Source organism: Mangifera indica, chromosome 7, assembly GCF_011075055.1.
Source record: "Mangifera indica cultivar Alphonso chromosome 7, CATAS_Mindica_2.1, whole genome shotgun sequence".
Taxonomy (NCBI): Eukaryota; Viridiplantae; Streptophyta; class Magnoliopsida; order Sapindales; family Anacardiaceae; genus Mangifera; species Mangifera indica.
In genome coordinates, this window is record NC_058143.1 from 6,318,860 (window position 1) to 6,346,109 (window position 27,250).

At 26.0% G+C, this 27,250-nt stretch overlaps 2 protein-coding genes and 1 pseudogene across 4 annotated transcripts; all 3 read right to left on the reverse strand.

The window, feature by feature from the left end:
• Positions 1-1,249: 1,249 nt before the first annotated feature.
• LOC123220691 (receptor-like protein 13) lies at positions 1,250-7,614 on the reverse strand. Of its 3 annotated transcripts, XM_044643246.1 has the most exons (7): positions 7,509-7,614; positions 6,761-6,835; positions 6,398-6,466; positions 5,726-5,791; positions 5,215-5,289; positions 4,435-4,509; positions 1,250-3,514 (listed from the first exon to the last, which is right to left on the reverse strand). In XM_044643246.1, the coding sequence occupies exons 1-7, from the start codon at positions 7,570-7,572 to the stop codon at positions 1,380-1,382; spliced, it is 2,559 nt and encodes an 852-aa protein (XP_044499181.1). In that variant the 5' UTR covers positions 7,573-7,614; the 3' UTR covers positions 1,250-1,379. The 3 variants fall into 3 exon arrangements, with proteins under 3 accessions (XP_044499181.1, XP_044499182.1, XP_044499183.1); XM_044643247.1 differs by lacking the exon at positions 5,726-5,791; XM_044643248.1 differs by lacking the exon at positions 6,761-6,835 and having other exon boundaries at positions 7,509-7,596.
• Positions 7,615-8,752: 1,138 nt separating this feature from the next.
• Positions 8,753-9,904, reverse strand: LOC123219931 (receptor-like protein 14). The gene is made up of 2 exons (XM_044641904.1): positions 9,501-9,904; positions 8,753-9,227 (listed from the first exon to the last, which is right to left on the reverse strand). The coding sequence occupies exons 1-2, from the start codon at positions 9,889-9,891 to the stop codon at positions 9,043-9,045; spliced, it is 576 nt and encodes a 191-aa protein (XP_044497839.1). The 5' UTR covers positions 9,892-9,904; the 3' UTR covers positions 8,753-9,042.
• An 11,843-nt stretch (positions 9,905-21,747) lies between these two features.
• LOC123221424 lies at positions 21,748-26,298 on the reverse strand (annotated as a pseudogene).
• Between the last annotated feature and the right edge of the window lie 952 nt (positions 26,299-27,250).

Below are 27,250 nucleotides of genomic sequence, written 5' to 3' on the forward strand. Positions count from 1 at the left end.
TCTTAATTTACAAATTCTACTATCATCATACCTCCTTCCAAAGCCCAGTTTAAGGCCTTCTTTTTTCTCACAAATATTTAGATTGGACGTAGTATTTACGTTTGGGTAATCATCTTGAAGAAACCTCGGGAAGGAATTGCTAATTTTCTATTTTCTTTTAAAATTGTTTGCAGGCTGAATGATGAAGTATTTATTAACGTTCACTCTGATCTATTTTCTTTTTTTTTTTTAAGTTATTACTACTTCAATCATGATTAGGTTTTTAGGTTTCATTTTAATCTACTCCTGGACTTGTAAGAATATGCAAAAGCTAAACAAGAGACTAAAGTTGTCTATGTAATTGTGTTATATTTGAATTAAGCATCTTTTGATAATCCTTTTTTTTTTTTAATTTTTGACCTAATTTGAATATAAATTAGTCTCATCATCCTGTAGATAAAAAAGCAATCTAGACACCGAGAGGAAAATTGACAAATTACTCCATTGTATTCACCCCTTATAAACTACATAACACACCCGGTCAAAACACATTAAAAATCTTGTTTTTTTTTTCTCTCTTTTACTTATGAGCAATACTATATGTACCCATTTTTGGTACATAATTCATGCACACAGTGATATGTCATCATATAATTAGCTAATTTTAAAACATGTGTCATCATATGATAAAGAAACATTCAATCACATGATAACATCTCATCTGTGTACACAAATTATGTATCAAAAATGGGTATACATAGTTTTATTGTTTACTTATACAAGTTCAGAATTGTGAACATATGTTGTGGCATAAAATCACATAAAAACTTACCATAAGTAAAAAAATCTAAAAAATATTCATAAGTAAAAAGTAGAATTAATATTAAATGAGAAATCAAATGAACAACAAACTCAACTCAAATTAGGATGTGATATGACAAACATAAAAAACAAACTTGTTATATACATAGACCAATGATCAATTGAAGTAATATATGTAATATTACTGTTGAATTAATATCATATTTCTTCAGATTAAATTCTTTTATAAACTTAAAAGAAAAAAACATACTTAAGTTTATGAAGTAACTATATAAAAAAAAAAAAAAACACTTAAAAGTGTCTAAATATTATAGAGTGCTGGGCTCCACAAAATTGTTATTGTGCGTCTCTGCCAATCTAAAAGCTAACATGTATGCTCACACTCAATTAATCTTTAACCAATGTGGAATAATGAACAAAGAGACACCTGCAACATATAAACTTAAACTAATTGAAGAGAAGCCATCTTTGAACTTAAAATTTTGACTGACATATGATTGAGCCACTAGTAGCTTCTTAAACATGAAAATTCAAATGATATCAACTTATTATGACATATATATTGATCAAAATTAATATCAAACATACTTAGAAAACCAATGAAAATATAAATAAATAAATACATCAATGAAATTAAACCAGATACCACTCCAATACGAGTCGATCCAAAGGATCACTATCAACACCGTTATAGCTGCAACATATGATCCAACAAAACTCCAACCGAATGCTGCCCTGTCAATAACAGATTTATCATCATCTTCATCTGTCATAGCTGCTGGAGGTGACAGTATTGCCACATTAGTGCAACTCTTCTTTATTAATTGGCCACAGAGATAAGGATTATCTACAAAGTCACTTTCATTAAAGCTTCCAAATTGAGCTTGATTAGGAATTGATCCCGATAAGTTGTTGTGTGCCACGTGGAAGACCTCTAAATTATATAGTTGGGTTAATTGTTGAGGAATTTGGCCGCTTAACTTATTGTGGGAAAGGTCTAGGCTTTCTATCTCTTTCAGGTGAGCAAAGTTCTCTGGTATAGATCCTGATAATGAATTGTAAGATAAATTCAATGCTAAGATTCCTTGGAGCTCTCCAATTGTTGATGGGATTTCACCGGTTAATTCATTGTCTGACAAGTCTAATCCGGCAACATTGTAAAAAGTATATCCTTTGTACAACTCTAATCTATTTTTCATAGTAAACTCCACTTCAAAAAATATTTCTGTATCTAATGATTCATAAAGGCTTTCCTCCATAGAAAATGATGAAACTGTTAAATCATAAGAGAAATCTAGTTCATCATTAGCAATACCCCAATAACTCACCAAAACAAAAGGCTTACAATCATTGTCTCCTACCATACTCCAACATGTCAAATTAGTAAAACATGAAGGTATTGACCCATTGAGTTTGTTATGTGAAAGATCTAAGAGACCTAGGTTTCTTAGTTGACACAATTGGTTAGGAATATTGCCTTGTAGGTCATTGTTTGACAGGAGAAGAAAATGAAGAGCTGAATGATCATTAAACCAACGGGGATCAATATTTCCAGAAAACTTGTTGTCTCTCAAATCAATTGTAATCAAGTCAGAGTTTTCGAACAATGAATTTGGGATTGATCCATTAAGAGTATTCTTTTGCATGTAAAGATGATTCACCGAAAGATTAAAGTCTCGTGTTATGGATCCCGACAACCTATTTTCAGAGATATCTAGCATTGAAAGTCTTTCAAGATTGCTTAGCTCAATAGGAAGAGTACCTTCTAAAAGATTATTTGACATTAAAAGATAGACAATACTTGAAATTTTGCCAATCCATTGTGGAATTTGACCAGATACCTTATTGTTGCTGATATCTAAGAAAAATAAAGAAGTTGCGTTCAAGAGTCCATTTCCGATTTTCCCACTAAAGTTGTTGTTATCCAAGTATAACCACTGCAATTGTGTTAGGTTCATATGCTTAGGAAAAATCTGCCCTTGAAATTTGTTATCTGATAATCTTAGTATTGTTAATGAGAAGCAACCATTAACAAAATTATCAGGTAACTCTCCTGAAAAATTATTACTAGACAAGTCCAAAGTACTAAGTCTTTTCATTTCACCCATTGAAGAAGGAATTTTACCTTGTAATAAATTCTTTGACATATCCATATACGACAAGCTAGGCAAAATTGTACCTATATTCTCAGGCACCTGACCTGTGAAATTGTTGCTAGCAATATTGAGAAGATGTAAATTGCATTTAGACTTGGGCACTTGAAGGATCCCTGAGAATGAGTTATTCCTTAAACTTAGATCTTGTAATTTGGTGTTATTTTCTAACAACCAAGTGGGGAAATTTCCAACTAATTTGTTATCAGAAAAGTCAATAAATCTTAAATTGTAATGGTATGAAAGAAAAATAGGTATGAAATCTAAGCTGCAATTCTGTAATATGATGACCTTCAATTGATATGTTGGAAGCCGATTTCCACTTGCAGGTTGAATCATATCATCAGTCGAGGAATCTTTTAAATTGTTATGGGAAAGTGACAAATATTCAAGGGATGCGAGATCATCAGTAACAAATGACAAGTACTTCCCACTTAACCGATTAACTGAAAGATCAAGAGCCTTAAGTTTAGTCAAGTTGCGTAGGCATTTCAAGTGGTAACCATCGAAACTGTTGAAACTGAGATCCAATATAACCAAGTTCTTCAATTCACATATTCCTAAAAATAGGATCAAATAGAGAAAATGACAAAGTTAAACACGCATACATACATTGGTATAATTTATTATGAAGGGAATTTTGGAATTGTATGAAAAAAATAAATTAACAAAATGTTGTTAACAAAAAAAGAAGAGATAACTATATTGCAAATGTACTCTTTTGAGCTAACTACATATACAAATTCGTTAATAGAAATGAATATGTTAATTTCTAGAGCATGTATACAAGAGAACAATAAACTTTTATTTTTTTGATAACCTAGACAACAATATACTTTGTCCAATACCTATGTTTATTACTATTGTTATCTAGTAATCTTACATTACTTACTCAAATCCAACACAAGTTTTTCAAAATTTTTTTAATCTTACACCAAGAGAAATAATTAGATTTTAAAATACAAAAATACTCTCCAATAACCTTATATGATTTAATTAATTTATTTGAGCCAATTAGCAAATACAATGAAATGTACATAGTTTAAAAAGTAGTACTCTACTTCTGAATTTTCTATAAAGACTCTTCAACATATATTAAGACATATTATGTGATTGTCACTTTACGAGCTTGATTACTTAAAACATTTCTTATTGTTATTTATGCAAACAGCACTTGGATAAAGGTTGAATTACAAAAGGGGCTATTATTCATTTTAACAATAAAAATAAAGTTTTAGATTTTTTTGTCTTTAGCATTCGATTACCACTTAAATCCTATATATTCAAATTTCTCAAATTTACTAAACCAACACCAATGAAAAAGATAAATCAAATAGGTTATTATAGAAAAAGTTAGATAATTATTCATTCTCATGGATTAATTGAATCCCACATATATGACTATATATCAAGTTATTATTAAAAGTTTCAATATTAGTATTTAAGTATTAAATAGTTAAATTAAAAACTTTAATATTACCTTGCGAAATAAGAGAACCGCTCATTCCATTATCACTCATATATAACCCTTTCAAGTTTTTTAAATTTTGTAAACCTGCATCAGAAGAAAGCTAGATTACTAAATAAAAAATTAAAATATTACCTTATATCTTTCTTTCTTTTTTTTTTTATTTATTTACTTTATTACTTATTAGTATAACTTATTTAATCCAACTTCTTTGATTGAATAATCAAGTATGACATATTTATGATAACTTATTATATGAATAAAGTAATTGTGATTATAATCATATTTTTAGGGTATTTAAGTTATAATCCAAAAGCTAGTAAGATTAGTTTTTCTTCTTTTGAATTATTTGATTGCATGATTAATTTTTAATTTTTAATCTAAAAGCTATCGCATTAGACTTATTGGAGATTTAACACAAATAATTTACTTTTTAAATTATTTTTCAAACATGCACAATTGGATTATGATTTTCATAATTCAATAATTATAAGTTATACCAAATATGCATGATTTAATTATTGCATAATCAATTATTCCTATAGGGGATTGAAGTATTCTTGCAAATAATAATATTTAAATATTTGTCTACTAGTACAATACTACTAAACTACTAGTATAAAATCTTTGTTATATGAGTGTAATGTCTTCTATTTAGTATATGCATAATTAATAATCAAATTTTAATATTTTTGTATGCATTATTTTATATATGCAAGAGTACTACTAACTATATTTGATTTTATATATGCATAAAACACAAAATTTTACAAAGTTTTAAATTCTACATACCTAAACTTGCTACAGAAGTGTTGATATGATTTGAACGTAGATCCAATATTTTTAAGTTTGTCAAATTTGCAAAACCTGCACCAAGAGATCCAATATTTTTTAGCTAACTGCATATATAACTACATGTATAAACTTTGTCCAAAATGCATAGTTTCCTTAATCTTACACCCAATGAAAGAACTATATTTTATAATACAAAAATAACTCTCTAAAAACCTTATATGATTTGAATAATTTATTCGAGTCATAACAAATACAATGAAATATAGTTAGCCTAAAAAGTAATACTATTTACTTTTAAATTGTCTAAACATTTTATTCAACTCATATTGATTTGATAGATATGTTAAATTATTTCACTTTATTTATTTTATAAGTTTGTTTACTTGAAATATTTCTTATTGTTATTTATCTATATATTATGCAAACTGTACTTGGAATAAAGGTTTAATTATAAAAGGTGTTAATATTCATTCTAACAGTAAACAAAAAATTTTGCAAATTTTCATACCTTTAGCATTGGTGATTTGATTATAACTTAAATTCAATATTTTTAAATTAGTCAAATTTTCTAAGCCTGCACCAATAAAAAAGAGATAAAATATAAAAATCAGATAGGTAATTATAAAAAAAGTTAGATAATTATACATTCTCAAAGACTAATTGAATCCAACAACTTAAACTACATATCAACATACTTTTAAGAGTTTTAACATTGGTATTTAAGTATTACATATTTAAACTGAAGGTTTTAATCTTATCTAATGAAGTAAGAGAACCGCTTATTCCATTATCTCTCATAATCAACTTTTCCAAACTTTTTAAATTTTGTAAACCTACATCAAGTGAGAGATAAATTATTAAATATATAATAAATTAAAATATTACTATATTTTCTTGTTTCTCTCATATTTAATTATTAGGATAGTGAAGTAATCATGAAAATTGATAATATTTTAATTTTTGTAAACTTGTATCATACTATTGAACCACTGACATAAAATCTTCGTTATATGATTTTATTATCATGTATTTAATATTTATAATTGATAATTAAAAAATAAATTTTTGTTTGAATGCATTGTTTTATATATGCAAGAGCATTTCTAACTATATTTGATTTTTTAGTGTGATATTTATAACATAAAACGCAAATTTTTATGAATTTTTAAATGGTGCATACTTGCTGGAGAAGTATTGATTTGATTGGAACTTAGATCCAATGTTTTCAAGTTTGTCATATTTGCTAAACCTGCCCAAAAAAAAAAAAAGAATGAATAAGATGTAAAAGAAAAGAGTTTGAAAATCACATAGAAAAAGAAGAAAAGTTATACACTGTAAAGTAGGAAAATCAATCCAATTCAAATATTATAAATTCATTATACAGTTTAGAAATATATCTACAAAATATGTTTAATAATATCTACAAGGAAAATACTCTAATATCAAGATTAAATTTCTATATACCAATTTAATTTAAATTTTCAACTTTGAAATATTACATAACTTTTTAAGTATTACATATTTAAATTAAAGAAAGGTTTACCTAACGAAGTAAAAGAACAGCTCATTCCATTATCACTCGTATATAACTCTTCTAAACTTTTTATATTTTGTAAACCTGTATCAAGATAGAGTTTTATTACTAAATAAGAAATTAAAATATTTCTATATATTATGCTTTGTCTGTTATTTATTTATTTACTTAATTATTGTTTAGTATTACTTATTTAATCTACATTATTAGGATAGTTTATTATGTGCACAATATAATTGCAATTTTAATCACATTTTTAAATTATTGAAGTTATAACCCAAAAGTTTATAAAATTAGGTTTTTTAAATTATTGGATTTAATTAATTATTTTATTCATTTTAATCTAAAAGCTAGAGTGTAAAGTGTATTAGACATTTTAACACAAACAATCGTCTTTTTAATTTATTTGTCAAATAGACACAATTGAATTTGATTATCACATAATCAATTATTTTTATAATAATAATTTATAATTATAATTCAATAATCATAGGTATTATTAGGGTAGTAAAAGATTTTTGCAAATAATAATATTTCAATATTTGTCTACTTGTACAATACTACTAAACTATTGGTATAAAATCTTGGTTATGTGAGTGTATTGTCATCTATTTAGCATATGCATAATTTATCATCAAATTTTAATGCTTTGCCTTTTAGATGCATTATTCTATATATTCTAACTATATTTGATTTTTTAAGTGTGATATTTATAGCACAAAACACAAAATTTTATGAATTTATAAATGCTACATACCTAAACTTGCCAGAGAAGTGTTGATTTGATTTGAACTTAGATCCAATATTTTCAAGTTTGTCATATTTGCTAAACCTGCAAAAAAATAAAGAAATAAATAAGATAAAAAAAAGAAAAGAGTTTGAATGCCATCAAACTCAAAATTTTAATTATTTGGAAGAAAATTTAGGAAAACCAACCGAATTCTAGTATTATAAATTCATTATACTATTTCAACATGTTAAACCATAAGATAAAATTAATAATAATAAAACTATGTATAGAAATAATATACATAATTATGTACACAAATATATAAATTACTTGAAATTTTAATTACTTAGAAGAGAATTTAGTAAAACTAACCTAATTCAAAAATCAAAAGTTCATTATACTGTTTAAAACTATATCTAAAAAATATGTTTAATAATATCCACAAGTAAAATCCTCTAATATCAAGATTAAATTTCTATATACCAATTTAATTTGAATTTTCAACTTTAAAAATTTAAAATAAAAACTGCTTGATGGTAAATGAAAAATATTAGTAATTTTATATACTGGTTAAAACTTCACATATTTGAACACCAATTTTTAGTATGATTTTTTCTATTCTTATATTATAAATAAACTAATTCACTATAATTAGAATATATATATATATATATATATATATATATATATATATATATATATATATATATATATATATATATATATATATATATATATATATATATATATATATATATATATATATATATATATACGCACACACACACTTGTTTGTTATTATCACTTATCTTAAATCTAATTAGAAATAGAATTTTATTTTTTAATTATCATTTATTTTTAGAATTTTCATTGAGTAGAAAAAATAAAATTTTCTAACTTAATTCTAAAATTTGAAAGCTTTTCATAATTACAAAACTTAATTACCTAAAATACCCTACATTATGTGATAGATTTAAATAAAAAATATTAAAAGGAGAATTAAGTAATTTAATACAAAAGAAAATTGTCATGATTTGATAATAAAATTCATATGAAAATGCTTGTATTTAGGTACTTTATTTATTCCTACAATTTGCCTTAATCACAGATGATGTATTTGACTAGCAAAGAAAGCTCGGATAGCTGCAGGTATTTGATATCAATTTTTATTACCTTTATGCATAAAAAAACTATACTACTTGCCATTGAGAAATATAATTAATTATTATAAATATAAGGTTATAATAATAAATAAAAATACTAAAAAATTATTCAAACAGTATTAGTTTAAAAATACAAACACATTATCTGTATTATAATTACTAAAAGTTTGGTGTAACTAAATTCTATTAACTGAAAAAAAAAAAAAAAGACAACAACAAACAACAACCCTAAGAATGTTAGTATTAACGTATTAAGAAGAGGTGAGTATTGTTATAAATTCTATTAATTTTATAATTATAACTTAGATCCAACGTTTTTAAGTTTGTAAGATGAAATCAATACCTGCACCAAGAAAAAAGAGTTAGTTTTTTAAATTAGAAACAAAAATAAATTAAGATTAATTAATTGAATATTGTATACCTTGTTTCACCCATTTGAGACCTTCTCCCAAATTATTGCTTTCAAGATTCAAAGTGGTAAGTGAAGTTATGGTAGTCAAGTATGATAAAAAAGTGACGTTGAAGTAATTGTAACTAAGATCTAAGATCTTGAGTTTTTTCAAACTCCTGAAGCCATCATTTGCTGTAAAGATAATAGCAATATATTATTCATTTATTATATTTATAATTTATTCTAGATATTTATTGATTCAAATCAATGAATCCATCAACATACATATATAGACAGAAATTCTTTGACACATAATAACCATGTTTTATAATTTAACTAAGAATGTCAGCAACCCTGACATCAATTTCTTGTATGGCCAATAAACTGAATCTGAATTATACTAAGATAATATAATCACCTTTTTGCTTAACTTTTACAAAAGTAATTTAATATGAGCTAACATACCTTTATTCTCATGACAACCTCCAAAGTTATTCTCAGATAAATCAAGACTTCTCAGCTCTTCAAAAGGATGAAACAAAGACAAATTTAGAGTTGGAAGTCTCCGAAGATCTTGAATATATTTGATTTGCACAGTATAATTGAGGGATAGTTTGATGACACGTCCAATAGTGGCATTGCACTGAACTCGCTCCCATTCACAATAATTAGATGCTTTATCATCAACCCATGAAACAAGAATTTTTTCTGTTTCATTATTACTGACTGATCTTATAAAAGATTTCAATTCTAATAGACCAATCCTCTCTTTCTCCAAGAAACCTTTGAATCCGTATGCTTGAACTAAAACTATTGCAACCATCAATAGCAACTTAATTAGCAACCTTTCCATCATATTTTTCTTTTTTAATCTATCAATTCGTATGCTTTGATTTTTTTCTTTTTGTTTTGAGCTATATATATAGAACTGAAATTCAAGTCTCTTTTAACTTTTCTAGTTTTAGTCATGACAATCTCAATCAACCAATAGAGTAGATTACACGATATTTGTTTACTTTGTTTGTCAACATGTTGATAGAATTATCAAGCTTCTAGATTCATAATATGTAATCAACTCAATAATTATAATTTTAAAAAATATGAAAAAAAATTAATTTAAAACACTAATTTTATCATAAAATCCAATAACTTACCTATTATAACCTTAATGAAACAATAAATGTTATATTATTAATATATTTAATATAGTTTGATAGTTTAATTAAAACATATTGGATTAGATTAGATGGTGCATTTTGTTATTTGTTATTTGATAGTCTAATGCATTTTGTTTCATTAAGAATACATTTGGTTTAAATAATATTTTATTACTAAAAATGAAAAATTATTAAAAATTTATATTATCTAGAATATTTTTGGATATATTATTATTATATTTGATAAAAAAAATGGATAAGTAAAATAATTATTGTATTTAATTTAATGTAATAAAAAAATATTAATGTATTATTTAATTAAATATCTTTGAGTATAATTATTCTAAAATTTTTTTATATTATTATATTAATTAAAAATAAGAGTATTTCTATTTCAAAAAATCAATAAATAAGAATATAATTATCATAAAATTAAAATTATTTTGATAATCTTTTAATTCTAAGTTAAACGTGGTTTATAATTAAATTTATCTTTTAAACAATTTTTTATATTTTAGAAATTAAACTTAGTAATAAGTATTATTGAGAACAATAAAACTATATGTATAATTTTTATGAATAAACAATGACATATCACCTAATCATAAGATTTATTTTTAATTTTTAATTATCTAATCACATAGTAATTATTTATGTATAATCACATCATTATTTATGTATAAAGTCACACACATAATATTACTCTAGAGAGAATATTTTAAAATTAATTGAGATATACAAACGGTAATAGTAAATATATATATATATATATATATATATATATATATATATATATATATATATATATATATATATATATATATATATATATATATATTAATTTGGCCAAAAAAATTATTGGCACAAGATTTATGATTCAAGCAACTTATTTAAAATTTAGTTTTATACATAAATTTCAAATCTTAATCAATTAATAGACCAACAATTTTTTATTCTTTAATTTACGAAGTTGGCAGGTCAAAAGATGGACTTATAGACTACGCAATACTTTTTTTTCTTTAAATTAAAATTATGTAAAGACAAAATCAACATTTTAATAAAATTTAATGTTTTTAGCATTAATAAAATTACAAAGTGGAGTAAATAAAACGGCTAATAATTTTACCATTCTACTAAGTGTCAAAATATAAATTTATTATATAAGTGATACTAAATAAACCTTTTTTTGGATCTATATCACCTTGCATCTCTCATTTTATTTAAAAAGTAACATGGAAATGATATAACAAATCATTATTGATTTAAATAAATTCGTTACAAATATATATATTGTAGTTGACTCCGACACAAACAAATATATGCACACTTTTATTTATGTTATTAATTTGCTAAAATATTGGCATAAATTATTAAATATTAATAATTATTTGAAATTAAAACATTAATATATCATAGGAGAATTCAGATAATATTTTAAATTATTAATAATTCAATTACAAATCATTTTAAATCAATTAATATTTAAAGTCACAAGTCAATTACTATTTTGATCTTAACATTTTCCACCAATTGGTGGGCCAACAAATTTGCTATCACGAATTTGAAAGCTTGACTAAAGACTTTTATATTTTCTCATTAATGAAATTTCGTTACTCTTTCTCAATTTTCAAATGTGTTTTTATAGTCAAAGTAATTTATTAATTGAAAACTCTTTCGTAATTGAAGGGTTTTTAAATGTTAAAATTTCAACATATATGAAGACAAATTAAAAAAATAAATTTTGTGAACCTCGTGATAATATTATTATAGGTCACTTATGAAGTCTTATCATTCAAATTATGAAAAGTCTTGCGTGTGAATAACGAAATTATTAATAATAAGTGTTTTATAAAAAGACAAAGAAAAATATAATTTTCTTTTTACGTCCCTGCTTAAATTATGAAAAGTTTATCAACTTCTAAATGTGAGTCTATAATCAAAGTCAATTATTAATGGTCAAAGGACTTATTCCCACCCAAAGTTTACTATTTTTCTAAGTTTTCACCCTTTTTCTTTTATAAACCCATATACCCACCCATAAACTGTTAAAGTTGACCAAATCTATTAGTTTTAAAAATGTATATCATTTTTCTCCCTAAACACTAAAAATTAATTTTTTTCCTCTAAACCAAGTTTTAAAAGGTAAAATTTGCCCCTAGGGTTTCCATTTTTTTAGAGACTTTTTTTTTCAGTGACTAGCCAATTTCTCCAGTGATCTCCAAGTGATGTCTCTTCCTCTCCAGCATGTCCTCCTTCCAATGTTGTTTCTTCCTAGTGTTACGTGGCATCGATGTTAAAGAACGGAGATAAATCGTCTTTGTTCCCTGGCATTGAGGCCAAATAGTGTCAAAAGGAGGATACACTAAGATGAAGAGACATCACCAAGAGATTGTCAGAGAAGTCACCCCGCCACCAAAGAAAATGTCTTTGAAAAAATGAAAACTTTAGAGGGAAAATGTTACTTTTTAAAATTTGACCTAGGAGAAATTGTGAATTTTTAGGGTTTATGAGGGAAAATAAGGTAAAATTTTAGTTTTTCTAATATTACTGATTAAATAATGATTTCATCCATAAAACTAACAAACTTAACAACTGGCAAGTGGGTATATGGAACTTGGGAAAAAAATAAACTTTGGGTGGAAATAAGTCTTTTGGTCTTTATTAATTGAAAGCCCTTTCATAATTAAAGGACTTCTAAAAGTTGAAATTTCAACATATATCAAGACAAATTAGAAAATGAAATTTCATGAACCTTGTGGTAATATTATTATACGTCACTTATTAAGTCTTATCGTTCAAATTATAAAAAGTCTTGCGTGTTAATAACGAAACTATTAATAGTAAGTATTTTATAAAAAGAAAAAGAAGAATATAATCTTGTATTCAAGTTTTCCCATTCAAATTATGAAAAAACAATATAATTTTTATCAACTTTCAAATGTGAGTTTATAGTCAAAGTCATTTATTAATTGAAAACCTTTTCGTAATTGAAGGGCTTCTAAATATTGAAATTTCAGCATATATCAAGACAAATTAGAAAAAGAAATTTCATGAATCTCATGGTAATATTATTGTAAGTCACTCATTAAGTCTTATCGATCAAATTATGACAAATCTTCCGTGTAAATAACAAAACTGTCAATAATAAGTATTTTATAAAAAAAAAACAAAGAAGAATATCATCTTGTTTTCAAATCTCTTCTTTCAAATTATGAAAATGTTAATAGTTGAGTCTTGCATCTAAATAATGAAGTGTTTGATAGTCAAGTTTTTTATTGAAAAACCCAAAAGAAGATGAAATCTCTTTTTTTCTTATGTAACTTTTCAAGTCTCCCCATTCAAATTACGAAAATGCTAACAATAGAATCTTGTGTCTAAACAATGAAAGTGTGTGATAGTCTAAGTCTTTTATTGAAAAACACATAAGAAAGATGAAATCTTAAGTTAGGATAGGAATAAATCCTTATAACTTTACTTGAATTGAAAATATCTTAACAATCTAAATTTCAATGTAATTTATCCTCATTAATCATATAAATAAGGAGTAGATTACACGATATTTGTTTACTTAGTTTGTCAACATGTTTATAGAATTATCAAGCTTCTAGATTCCTAATATATAATCAACTCAATAATTATAATTTCAAAAAATATAAAAAAAATTAATTTAAAACACTAATTTTATCATAAAATCCAATAACTTACCTATTATAACCTTAATGAAACAATAAATGTTATATTATTAATATATTGCTTATGCTATATTTGTTAGTTTAGATAGAGTCTACAATGGTTTGATATAGTTTGATAGTTTAATTAAAACATATTGGATCAGACTAGATGATGCTAGATTTGATAGTCTAACGCATTCTGTTTCATTAAGGATACGTTTGGTTCGAATAATATTTTATTACTAAAAATAAAAATTATCACAAATATATATTATCTAAAATATTTTGGATATATTATTACTATATTTGATAAAAATTGATAAGTGAAATAATTATTGTATTTAATTTAATGTAATAAAAAATACTAATATATTATTCAATTAAATATCCTTGAGTGTAATTATTCTAAAAAATTTTCAAATTGTTATATTAATTAAAAATAAGAGTATTTTTATTTTAAAAAATTAATAAATAAGAATATAATTATAATAAAATTAAAATTACTTTGATAATCTTTTAATATCTAAATTAAACCCCGTTTATGACTAAATGTATCTTTTAAACAATTTTTTATATTTTGGAAATTAAACTTAGTATTGTGTATTATTGAGAACAATAAAACTATATATATAATTTTTGTGAACAAACAATAACATATCACCTTATAATTACATGGTACATCATTATTTAAAAATAAACGCATAACATTGTTAATTTTTAACTATCCAATCATATGATAACACATCATTATTTATGTACAAAGTCATACGCATAACATTGCTCTAGTGAAAATATTTCAAAATTAATTGAGATACACAAATAATAATAGTCAATATATATATAAATATATATATATATATATATATATATATATATATATATATTAATTTGGCCAAAAAATATTATTGGCACAAGGTTTATCATTCAAATACAACTCATTTAGAATTAAGTTTTATATATAAATATCAAATTTTAATCAATTAATGGACTAACAATTTTTTATTGTTTAATTCACAAATTTAACAAGTCAAAAGATGGACTTATAGACTACGCAATACTTTTTTTTTAATTTAAATTATATAAAAAACAAAATTGACATTTTAATCAAATTTAATGTTTTTGGCATTAATAAAATTACAAAGTGGAGTAAATAAAATGGCTAATAATTTTACTATTTTACTAATGTGTCAAAATATATTATTAATATTTAAAATTTGTTATATAAGTGATACTGAATAACCTTTTTTAAAATTTGCATCACTAATTTTTATTGAAAAAGTAACATGAAAATGATATAACAAGTAATTATTGATTTAAATGAATTCATTACAAATATATTTACTGTAGTTGACTCACACACAAACAAATACATATACACTTTTATTTACTTTATTAATTTGCTAAAATATTGGCATAAATTATTAAATATTAATAATTGTTTGAAATTAAAACATAAACATATCATAAGAGGATTCTGACAATCTTTTAAATTATTAAAAACTCAATTACAATAATTTTAAATCAATTAATATTTAAAGCCATAGGTCAATCACTATTTTGACCTTAACATTTTCCACCAATTGATGGGCCAACAAATTCGCTATCACAAATTTAAAAGCTTGACTAAAGACTTTCACATCTTCTCATTAATGAAATTTCCTTACTCTTTCTCATTTTTCAAATGTGAGTTTATAATCAAAATCATTTATTAACTGAAAACTCTTTCGTAATTAAAGGATTTCTAAATGTTAAAATTTCAACATATAAGGAGACAAATTAAAAAAATAAATTTTGTGTAACTCATGGTAATATTACTATAGGTCACTCATTAAGTCTGATCATTCAAATTATGACAAATTTTGGATGTAAATAATGAAATTATTAATAGTAAGTGTTTTATAAAAAGACAAACAATAATAAATTTTGTTTTTAAGTCTCCTTGTTCACATTATGAAAAGTTTATTAACTTTTAATTGTGAGTGTACAATCAAAGTCATTTATTAATGGTCAAAGGACTTATTCCCACCAAAAGTTTACTATTTTCCTAAGTTTTCACTATTTATCATTTAAAAACATGTATACCCACCTATAAACTGTTAAAGTTAACTAAATCTATTGGTTTTAAAATTTTATATAATTTTCCTTATTAAATCATAAAAACTAACAATTTTCTCCTAAACCAAGTTTTAAAAAGTAACATTTCCCATTAGGGTTTCCATTTTTTCAAAGACTTTTTTTTTTAGTGACCAGCCAACTTCTACAGTGATCTTTAGGTGATGTCACTTCCTCTCCAACTTGTCCTCCTTCCAATATTGTTTCTTCCCAGTGTTGTGTGGCATCGATGTTAGAGAATGAAGATAAACTATCTTCGTTCTGTGATATTGATGCCACATAGTGTTGAAAGGAAGTCACGCCGAAGAGAAAGAGACTTCACCTAAAGATTGTCGAAGAAGTTGGCCAGTCACCGAAAAAAATGTCTCTGAAAAAATGAAAACCCTAAGAAGGAAATGTTACTTTTTAAAACTTAACCTAGGAAAAATTGTTAATTTTAGAGTTTAGGAGAAAAAATGAAACAAAATTTTAATTTTTTTAATATTATTGGTTAAATGACGATTTCATCTATATAACTAATGAACTTAATAACTGACAAGTGGGTATATGAGTTTTTAAAAGATAAAATATCTTAACTTGGGGGGAAAAAAAAACTTTGGGTGGGAATAAGTCTTTTGGCCTTTATTAATTGAAAACCTTTTCATAATTAAAAGACTTCTAAATGTTGAAATTTCAACATATATCAAGACAAATTAAAAAAGGAAATTTTATGAATCTCGTGGTAATATTATTATAGGTCACTTATTAAGTCTTATTATTCAAATTATAATAAGTCTTATGTGTGAATAACAAAATTGTTAATAATAAGTATTTTATTTAAAAATATATATATAATCTTAATTTCAAGTCTTTCTGTTCAAATTATGAAAAGACAATATAATCTTTATCAACTTTTAAATGTGAGTCTATAGTCAAAGTCATTTATTAATTGAAAGCCCTTTCATAATTGAAGGGCTGCAAAATATTGAAATTTCAACATATATCAAGACAAATTAGAAAAAGAAATTTCGTGAATCTTGTGGTAATCTTATTGTGAGTCACTCATTAGGTCTTATCGATCAAATTACGACAAATCTTTCATGTAAATAAAAAAATTGTTAATAATAAGTATTTTATAAAAAAAAAAAGGAAGAATATCATTTTGTTTTCAAATCTCTTCATTTAAATTATGAAAATGTTAATAGTTGAGTCTTGCATCTAAATAATGAAGTGTCTGATAATCAAGTTTTTTATTGAAAAACCCAGAAGAAGATGAAATTTTTTTTTTTCTTGAGATACATGAATAGTAATAGTCAAAATATATATATATATATATATATATATATATATATATATATTAGGCCAAAAGAATTATTGGCACAAGATTTATCATTCAAACACAACTCATAAAGAATTAAGTTTTATATAGAAATTTCAAATTTTCATCAATTAATGGACCAACAATTTTTATTGTTTAATTTACAAATTTGACAGGACAAAAGATGGACTTATAAACTACGCAATACTTTCTTTTTTTCTTTAAATTAAATTATATAAAAAAACAAAATTGATATTTTAATAAAATTTAATTGTTTAGCATTAATAAAATTACAAAGTGGAGAAAATAAGACGGCTAAAAATTTTACTATTTTTCTAATGTGTAAAAATATATTATTAATATTTAAAATTTGTAATATAGGTGATACTAAAGGGATAATAATTAAAATAGGCAAAAATTTTTCCGTTTATACCTTTTTAGGCAAACGCATAGTAGTTTTATTTTTATAAGCAAAACTTTTTATAACTCCAAAAATACCCTCCCAACCCTGTATACGTCGGTGCTGGAAGGAAAACTTGAATGCGTGAGTGCGTGCAGAGTGCGCGCGGTGCGTGCGTGGTGCGTGCGGTGCGCACAGTGCGTGTGGTGCGTGAGTAGTGCGCGCACCCTGATTAATATATATAAACAAAGTGTGAGGGTGTGCGTGCAGTGCGCGCACCCTTTCTTTTAAATATATATATATATATGTATATATATATATATATATATATATATATATATATATATATATATATATATATATATATATATATATATATATTAAATAATATAAAAAATATAATTAATAAATATATATATTAAATATTATAATATTTAATATAATATATATAAATAATAATAATAATAATTTTTAAATATATATATTATATTATTATATATTATATATAATATTATAATATAATAAATATATGTAATAATATAATATTATATATATATAATATATGCACAGTGCGCACACTGTGCACTCACTGTGCGCACACTGTGCATTCACTGTTTACACACTGCACACTCACTGTGCACTATGTATAGTGCGCGCACTGCACTCACACTGTGCGCACCACGCACTCCACACGCACTCACGCACTCTGCGCGCACTCCGTACGCACCCACGCACTCGGCATGCACCCACACACTCCGCGCGCACTCAAACCTTTCTTCCAGTGCCTACGTATACAGGGTTGAAAGGGTATTTTTGGAGTTACAAAAAAATTTGCTTATAAAAGTAAAACTACTGTGCGTTTGCCTAAAAAGGTAAAAGCGAAAAATTTTTTGCCTATTTTAATTAATATCCCGATACACTAAATTACGTTTTTTCAAATTTGCATCATTTATAACAAGTAATTATTGACTTAAATGAATTCATTGCAAATATATTTACTGTAGTTGACTCACACACAAACAAATATATATGCACTTTTATTTATTTTATTAGTCAGCTAAAATATTGGCACAAATTAGTAAATATTAATAATTATTTGAAATTAAAACATTAACCTGTCATAAGAGGATTTGATAATCTTTTAAATTATTAATAACTCAATTGCAAATAATTTTAAATCAATTAATATTTAAAGCCACAAGTCAATTACTATTTTGATCTAAACATTTTCCACCAATTGATGGGCAATAAATTTGCTATCATAAATTTGAAAACTTGACTAAAGACTTTCATATTTTCTCATTAATGAAATTTCGTTACTCTTTCTCATTTTTCAAATATGAGTCTATAGTCAAAATCATTTAGTAATTGAAAACGTTTTCGTAATTAAAGGGTTTCTAAATGTTAAAATTTCAACATATATGAAGATAAGTTAGAAAAATAAATTTTGTGAACCTTGTAGTAATATTATTATAGGTCATTTATTAAGTTTTATCGTTCAAATTATGACAAGTTTTGCGTGTAAATAACAAAATTATTAATAATAAGTGTTTTATAAAAAGACAAAGAATAATATAATTTTGTTTTTAAGTCTCCTTGTTCAAATTATGAAAAGTTTATTAACTTTTAAATGTGAGTCTATAGTCAAAGTCATTTATTAATTGTCAAAGGATTTATTCCCACCCTAAGTTTACTATTTACCTAAGTTTTCACCCTTTATCTTTTAAAAACTCATATACCCACCCATAAACTATGAAAGTTAACCGAATCCGTTAGTTTTAAAATTTTATATCATTTTCTCCTCTAAACCCTTAAAACTAACAATTTTCCCCTACACCAAGTTTTAAAAAGAAACATTTTGCCCTAGGTTTCTATTTTCTCAAAGACTTTTTTTTGTGACTAGCCAACTTCTCTAGTGATCTCTAGGCGATATCTCTTCCTCTTTAGCATGTCCTCCTTTTGATGTTGTTTCTTCCCAATGTTGTATGACATCGATGTTAGAGAATGAAGACGAACTGTCTTCGTTCTCTAACGTTGATGCCACATAATGTCAAAAGGAGAACACGCCAAAGAGGAAGAGACATCACCTAAAAATCATCGGAGAAGGTGGCTAGTCATCGAAAAAAATGTCCCTAGGGGGAAATTTTACTTTTTAAAAGTTGACCTAGGAAAAAGTGTTAATTTTTAGTGTTTAGGAGGGAAAAAGAGATAAAATTTTAATTTTTTTAATATTACTAATTAAATGACAATTTCATTCATAAAACTAACAAACTTAACGACTGACAAGTGGGTATATGAGTTTTTAAAAGATAAGGATGTAAACTTGGGAGAAAAAATAAACTTTAGGTGGGAATAAGTTTTTTGGTCTTTATTAATTGAAAGCCCTTTTCATAATTAAATGACTTCTAAATATTGAAATTGCAACATATATCAAGACAAATTAGAAAAGGAAATTTCTTGAACCTTGTGGTAATATTATAATAAGTCTTGCGTGTAAATAACGAAATAATAAGTATTTTATAAAAAAGAAAAAGAAGAATATAATCTTGTTTCCAAGTCTTCCCATTCAAATTATGAAAAGACAATATAATCTTTATCAACTTTCAAATATGAGTCTGTAGTCAAAGTCATTTATTAATTAAAAGCACTTTCGTAATTGAAGGGTTTTCAAATATTGAAATTTCAACATGTATCAAGACAAATTAAAAAAAGAAATTTCATGAATCTCATGATAATATTATTGTAAGTCACTTATTAAGTCTTATCAATGAAATTATGACCAATCTTCCATGTAAATAACAAAACTGTTAATAATAAGTATTTTATAAAAAAACAAAGAAGAATATAATTTTGTTTTCAAATCTCTTTGTTCAAATTATGAAATGATAATAGTTGAGTCTTGCGTCTAAATAATGAAGTGTTTGATAAGTTTTTTCTAGAAAAACCCAAAAGAATATGAAATATCTTTTTTTCTTATGTAACTTTTCAAGTCTATCCATTCAAATTACGAAAATGCTAACCATGGAGTCTTGCGTCTAAATAATGAAAGTGTGTAATAGTCAAATCTTTTATTGAAAAACACATAAGAAAGATGAAATCTTAAGTTAGAATATGAATAAATCCTTATAATTTTACTTGAATTAAAAATATCTTAACTATCCAAATTTAAATATAATTTATCCTCGTTAATCCTATAAATACAAAGGATTGTATAGGAAGGAAAAAAGAGGGCTAACAATAAATCGACACACTCAAACTCATATAATTAATTTCCTATTGAATACATCTTAGCTGATAGCTACATTGTAGATATAGACATTCCAATAAATATGCATATTTTTAATTTGTTCTTATGTATTTATACTACATAGTAGTGGACACCAAAATCTATTCAGATTCTAATCAATATTACCTTAGAATAGTTTGTGCAAGGCTCCAAATTGTATACATCAGTTAGTGACGAAACAATCATATCAAATATTTGACCCTAGAATGAGGACCTCTGACACATTCCATCCTCATACGTTTTCACAGTTAAAATTCCAACAATGGATCGTGAAAGATGGCGTAGAAAAGTTTTAAATAATATAATTCCTCTTAAGAAAGGATGCAAATTAAAAAAAAAAAAGATAAATTCTATTAAAGATTGTTAAATGTACTCTTAGATGGGCTTGGTATTATTTTGTTTTATTTGCAAATATTAAAATATTACCAAAATAATCTTAATTTTATTATAATTATGTATTTTATTATTTTTTTAAATAAAAATATCAGCATTTTCAATTATTATAACAAGTAACTCGAAAAATATTTTAAAATAACTGTACCAAAAGATATTTTAGAAAAAAAATATTTTCATATTATTTTATTATATCCGTTATACACAATAACTATTTATACATTTTCTAGATAATTTATTTTTTTAGTAATATTTTAATTTTAATAATAAAATATTACCCAAATCAAATGCACTCTTAAACATAGTAAAAAGAACTAATAGATTATGGAATGAAAAATTAAAGATGGATGTACCTCCCATTTCACCTTCTAATTCCCCTGAATATATCTTCATTTTGTGGGACAAAAGTATTATAATATAATTTTACCTAGTACCACTAAGTACACCCGGTTAACCCTTCCACAGCTCAATAGAGATTTCCATAGCTCCCAGGCTTCATCCATCAAACCAGTAATATGATTTCAAAGATAAGCAAATTAAGAATTGAAAATACAAAAATGCACATTCAACCATCTCCTGCTCACTCTCTTTCCCTTGCTTAGATCAGCAAGCTCCTCTATAAGCTTTCTCTCTTCACTGCTCAATCTTTTTGGGATTTCAACTTGCACGCGTACCAACTGATCTCCTCTCATGTTGCTTTTATTTAGTACTGGAACCCCTTTCCTTGCCATAACAAGAGTTGTGTTCGGCTGCGTCCCAGCTGTGATCTTCAAATCAACCATGCCATCCACTATTGGGACCACCTCTCTTTCCAGCTTTCCCTTAAACGGCTGCCACTGACCACACCAACTGGAACTTTCAGACTGATCCGTTTGGTTTGCCTCAGACGTCCATCCCCAAAACATGGGTTGCATGGAGTAAACACTTCCCCAGTCCCATTACATGAAGAGCAGGACACCTAAAGGAGTCCTTGCTGATGAGACAACTTGCCCTTGCCCACCATAGGTAGTAACATTTAGATGGCTTTGTCCCTAGTTTTGCACCTGAACCATCACAAGTCCCACAATTCTCAAGGGCGTTTTACCTCAAATCACTTTTTCAACTCCAAAAACTGCTTCCTTAAAATCTATGACAAGGCTGTAATATTCATCCTGTCCATCAACTGCTCTGCTTCTGGGGGCTCTGCCCCCCATACCTCCCATTCCTCCCATAACATCCAAGCCCTCAAAAAGTGACTCAAACAAATCGAAAGGATTGCTGAAATCCTGGAATAGTCAAGTAACATTTAACCGTGGCAAGCAAGTGTTGAGAGTAACCAAATAAATCATCTATTCTGAAATAAATGGTCTGATTCAGAATCAGCAGAAGTTAACTTACCCCCATGCCAATACCAGCACCTTTAAGTCCAGCCTCTCCATACCTGTCATATAAGGACCGTTTTTCATCTTCTGACAAGACCTGCAGTAAGAACAACCTCGTCAGTTGAACCATAAACCCTAGCTTGACCACAAATTACAAACTAAAATAATCACATGATTCAACTTTTTACCTCATATGCATTGCTTATTTCCTTGAATTTCTGTTCTACACCAGGTTGTCTGCATAGTTATTTGAACAATTCCAAATAAACAACATTAATGATATGAGTCTCAAATTTATACAGATGATGGAACTAGCAAAACAAACTAAGCACGCTAAGACTACTGGTGTTGCAAGCAGTAAAAAGGACAGATTAGAATAATGTAGGAACTCACTTGTTCACATCTGGGTGGTAATTACTAGCAAGCTTCCGATAGGCTGAAAAATGAAAAGAATATGAGCAAGTTTGTACTAATTGAACGAAAAATAAGAGGTCATGCCAAAGCTGTTGATTAGAGTACCTTTGGCAGCTCAGTTGCAGAGGAAATAAAAATGTAGAAACGACAAAAGCTTCTAATTTGAACAAAATTATTACTTAATTAACCAAGTATAAAATTCACAAAGAAAGGATTTCTCCAACAAGGTGGCACAATCATCTTTTAAAGTAAAACAGCACAATCATCTCCAACAAGGTGACATACGAGAAGGATACAAGAGGCTATTTAGTCCTTGTCTCTCAATGTTTTAGAGTTGAGTTTTCTTAGTCAAATGATACGAACCTAAGTAGCACGGAAACGGAAACGTCGAAACATCGAAACATGAAAATGGAAACGTCGAAACGTATTTTCTTAAAAAAGTAGGAAACGGAAATGTGGGGAAACATGTCAATATAAAAAATATAGGGTTTTTTTTTTAATATGAAATTTTTATAAAAAATACAATAACCTATATTTTAATTAAAAAAATACAACAATTGATTTTTTCCAACCAATTTAAAATAACATATAACAAAATAATTTTATACCAAAAATAGATTACAAATTCAAGTTATTGAAACATGTATGTATAAATTAAATCAATATTTATATATTAATCTTTTAAAATGGAAAATAAACATGTATATAAATCAATATATTTTATCAAAATGTAAATAAATCAATCTACAAACTCAATATTATTTCATCAAAATAATAATTTCCAAGGGTCAATATCAAAGTCATCAAATAAAATATAATGAAAAAAATTTAAAAAATAGTAAAATATTTATTATATTTTCTCTATTTGATCATTCTCCTTATCCATTATGTCATTCGCATCTTCATTGAAAAAAACAGACTCCAATTCTAGTTCATCTAATGACAGATTGGTTAATTGAAGAACTCTCACATCTTCCATACTCCCAAAGTCATCTCCACCAACATCCCACATCTTCTCCTTGTCATCATAATACTTAGAGTTAACCCTTAACAATAAACGAAGATTGTTATGAACAAAAATCAAATCTTTTACACGTTTTGGAATTAATTTATTCTTTATAATTGAATGAATGAAGGAATAAGTACTCCAATTTCTTTCACAACAAGAGGAGGAACTAAGTTGTCCAAGTACTCTGAATGCTAACTTTTGAAGCAATGGAGCATTCAAACCAAAACATGCCCACCGCTTCATCGGTTCTATATTAAATCTAGCACCAATTGAGTCAGGATCTTCAAACGGTCCACTTTTGAGGGAGAAGTTAGCATACTCATCCAATGTTTTAACACGCTTATCTTCAGAAAAGATCCTTCTAAAACATTTGTTCCTTTCAATAGATGCCTCCCCATCCATATGAGGAGGCACTCTACCTTCACCTCTTTCAAGCCATTGTTCACTATAAAACCTTCACAAATAATAGATATATCAAATAGTTAACAAATTAATACCCAATTTAATAAATAAATATATCAAATAAGTATAAAAGATATATATAATTCAATTAGATATTTACCTTGGATTTAATGAATGAGCTAGACAATGGAGTGGAGTATTACTTTTTGCCCAACGATCATAAAGAATACTATAGATCACTAAATAGAAAGGAGAATCTTGGGTAGGAAACTTTCTTTCATGTTCATAATTAATCAATTTAACCTTTTCGATCATAGAATCCCAATTCTCATAAACCAAATGAAGACATGACTTATTTGTATCACACATTCGAATCATATTATAAATCGGTGCAGTAAAAGAAAGAATGTAATTGACCTTCACCCACCAATTCTCATCCAACACCTTATCACGAACAAATCTTGCTTTGCCTTGATCATCTTCTCTATATTGCCCCCATTGTTCACTTACAATCATTAATTCTAGAGCACCCTTAATTAATTTAAATATTTTGAGCATAACAACAACAGAAGCAAAATGAGTGTTCATAACTGAAAGTAATTTCAAAGGATTAAGTCGATTAAACATAGCCAATCGCATTGAATGGTTCATTATGAAGTTTTTAATTACCATAATATCACCATAAACATCAGTTATCCAATGACATTTATCATGTCTCTTGATTAGATTCCACATTTTTAGCTGAACATATATTTTTCAAAGCTAGATTCAAAGTATGCACAACACATGAAGTCCAATAAATATGTGGAAACATACCTTCAATGATTTCCCCAGCAGCTTTACAATTTTTAGCATTATCAGTTATTACTTGAACTACTTTTTGATAACCAACCTCATCAATTATCTCTTTCAATAAATTAGCAATGAAATATTTATCTTTAACTTCACCTACACAATTAACAGTTTTAATAAACATCGGGCTTGATTCACAAACAACCATGAAGTTAATTAAAGGTCTCCTTTGTGGGTCACTCCATCCATCACTAACAATACTAACCCTTTTTTCCATCCAAGTGCTTTTAATAGGTTTCAATAACCTTTCCACATTTGTTTTCTCTTGTCAAAGTAGTGTAGTTCTTAATTTATTGTACCCAGGAGGCACATAACCACCCAATAAATGATTAGCTGCAAATGAAAAGGCACTAACATAGTTTGGATTCATAACAAAATTAAAGGAAGACCACCAATGTAAAACATTCTAGCAATTTTCTCATCTAATTGAGCTCTAATTTGTATGTCAAAAGATTTAGCAATAAGAGAATTATTAACTTTTCTCTTCTTTGAAAAAAGATTTGACCCACTCGGTGACGGTAAGGATAAAGATAATGATTGATTTACATTAGTAGTACTACTAGGCAATGACACTTCCTTAGGTTGAGAATTATAAATCTTATTAGTAGCTTCATCATCTAATTTTCTCATTTCTACTAAATCTTCAAATTTCACTTTAGAACAAGCACCGATTCCTTTCCCCGTAATTTTTAATAGGTGAGCTTTAACTCTAGTATAAGTCTCTTGCCTTTCTCTATGACAAAAATTACAAACCCATTTGCATGTACCCCATGATTCTCCAAGTTTCTCAATTTTTGTGATATATTTCCACAATGAATTTTAGTCTTCATCATTATTCTTTTTTGCATAACCCACACTACTACTACTACTTTTAGAATTAGAACTTTCCTTACCAGTAGCAGAATCCATTAATGATTAACCCAAATTCAGTATCACCAACAATTTGCTAAAATTTATCCAAAAAATCAACCAAATCACATAAATCACCGATTATTCTTCTTGGCAGCTTGCTACACAACTGAAATAAAATCACAAATTGAAAACATAAATAAATCAATTTAATTATAGGAAAACTTTTATCTATAAATAATATTCAAATCAAACAAGAATAACTAAATTACAGACTATAAAATTATTCGATTAAATTATATAAAATCAAATATTCAATAATTATTAATAAAATAAATTATGGATTATAATTACAAATTATATTCATGAATAACTTATGTGGGAGTGTGTATATATATATATTGCAAAAATTAACCAAATTGCATTGATATAAATATATATATATATATTTAAGGGGGAATAGAGCATATAAAATAATTTAATATTTTAAAATATATTTTATGATAAATTAGAATTCAAACGTTGACACATCTGGAAGAAAGCATGCATTGACCAAAAAATTGATTTAATAATTTAATATATATTTTATAATAAAAAAAAATCTTGGCAAACTGATGCACCTGGAAGAAGCATGCATTGACAGAGACATATAAAATCTTTGAGCAAAAAGCAGGCATATGGGAGTATATATATAATAATTTAATACATGTTTTATAATAAAATAAAAATCTTGGAAAACTAACAAATCTGGAAGAGGCATGCAAAATTATAGTCTTGGGAATAGAGTATATATAATAAATTAATATATATTTTATAAAAAGAAATTAATCTTGGGAGTAAAGATGCATTAGATTAAAATCCATATAAACTAATTTGTATCATAAAAAGCAAGAAAAACGCACACTTTTTTCACAGAGTTTTCTTTCTTCCAACCACTGTTCGGAGAAGAAGAAGATGCCCAAGAGATTGACAACAAAGAAGAGAAGATAATCTAACACATAGGAAACTGTTT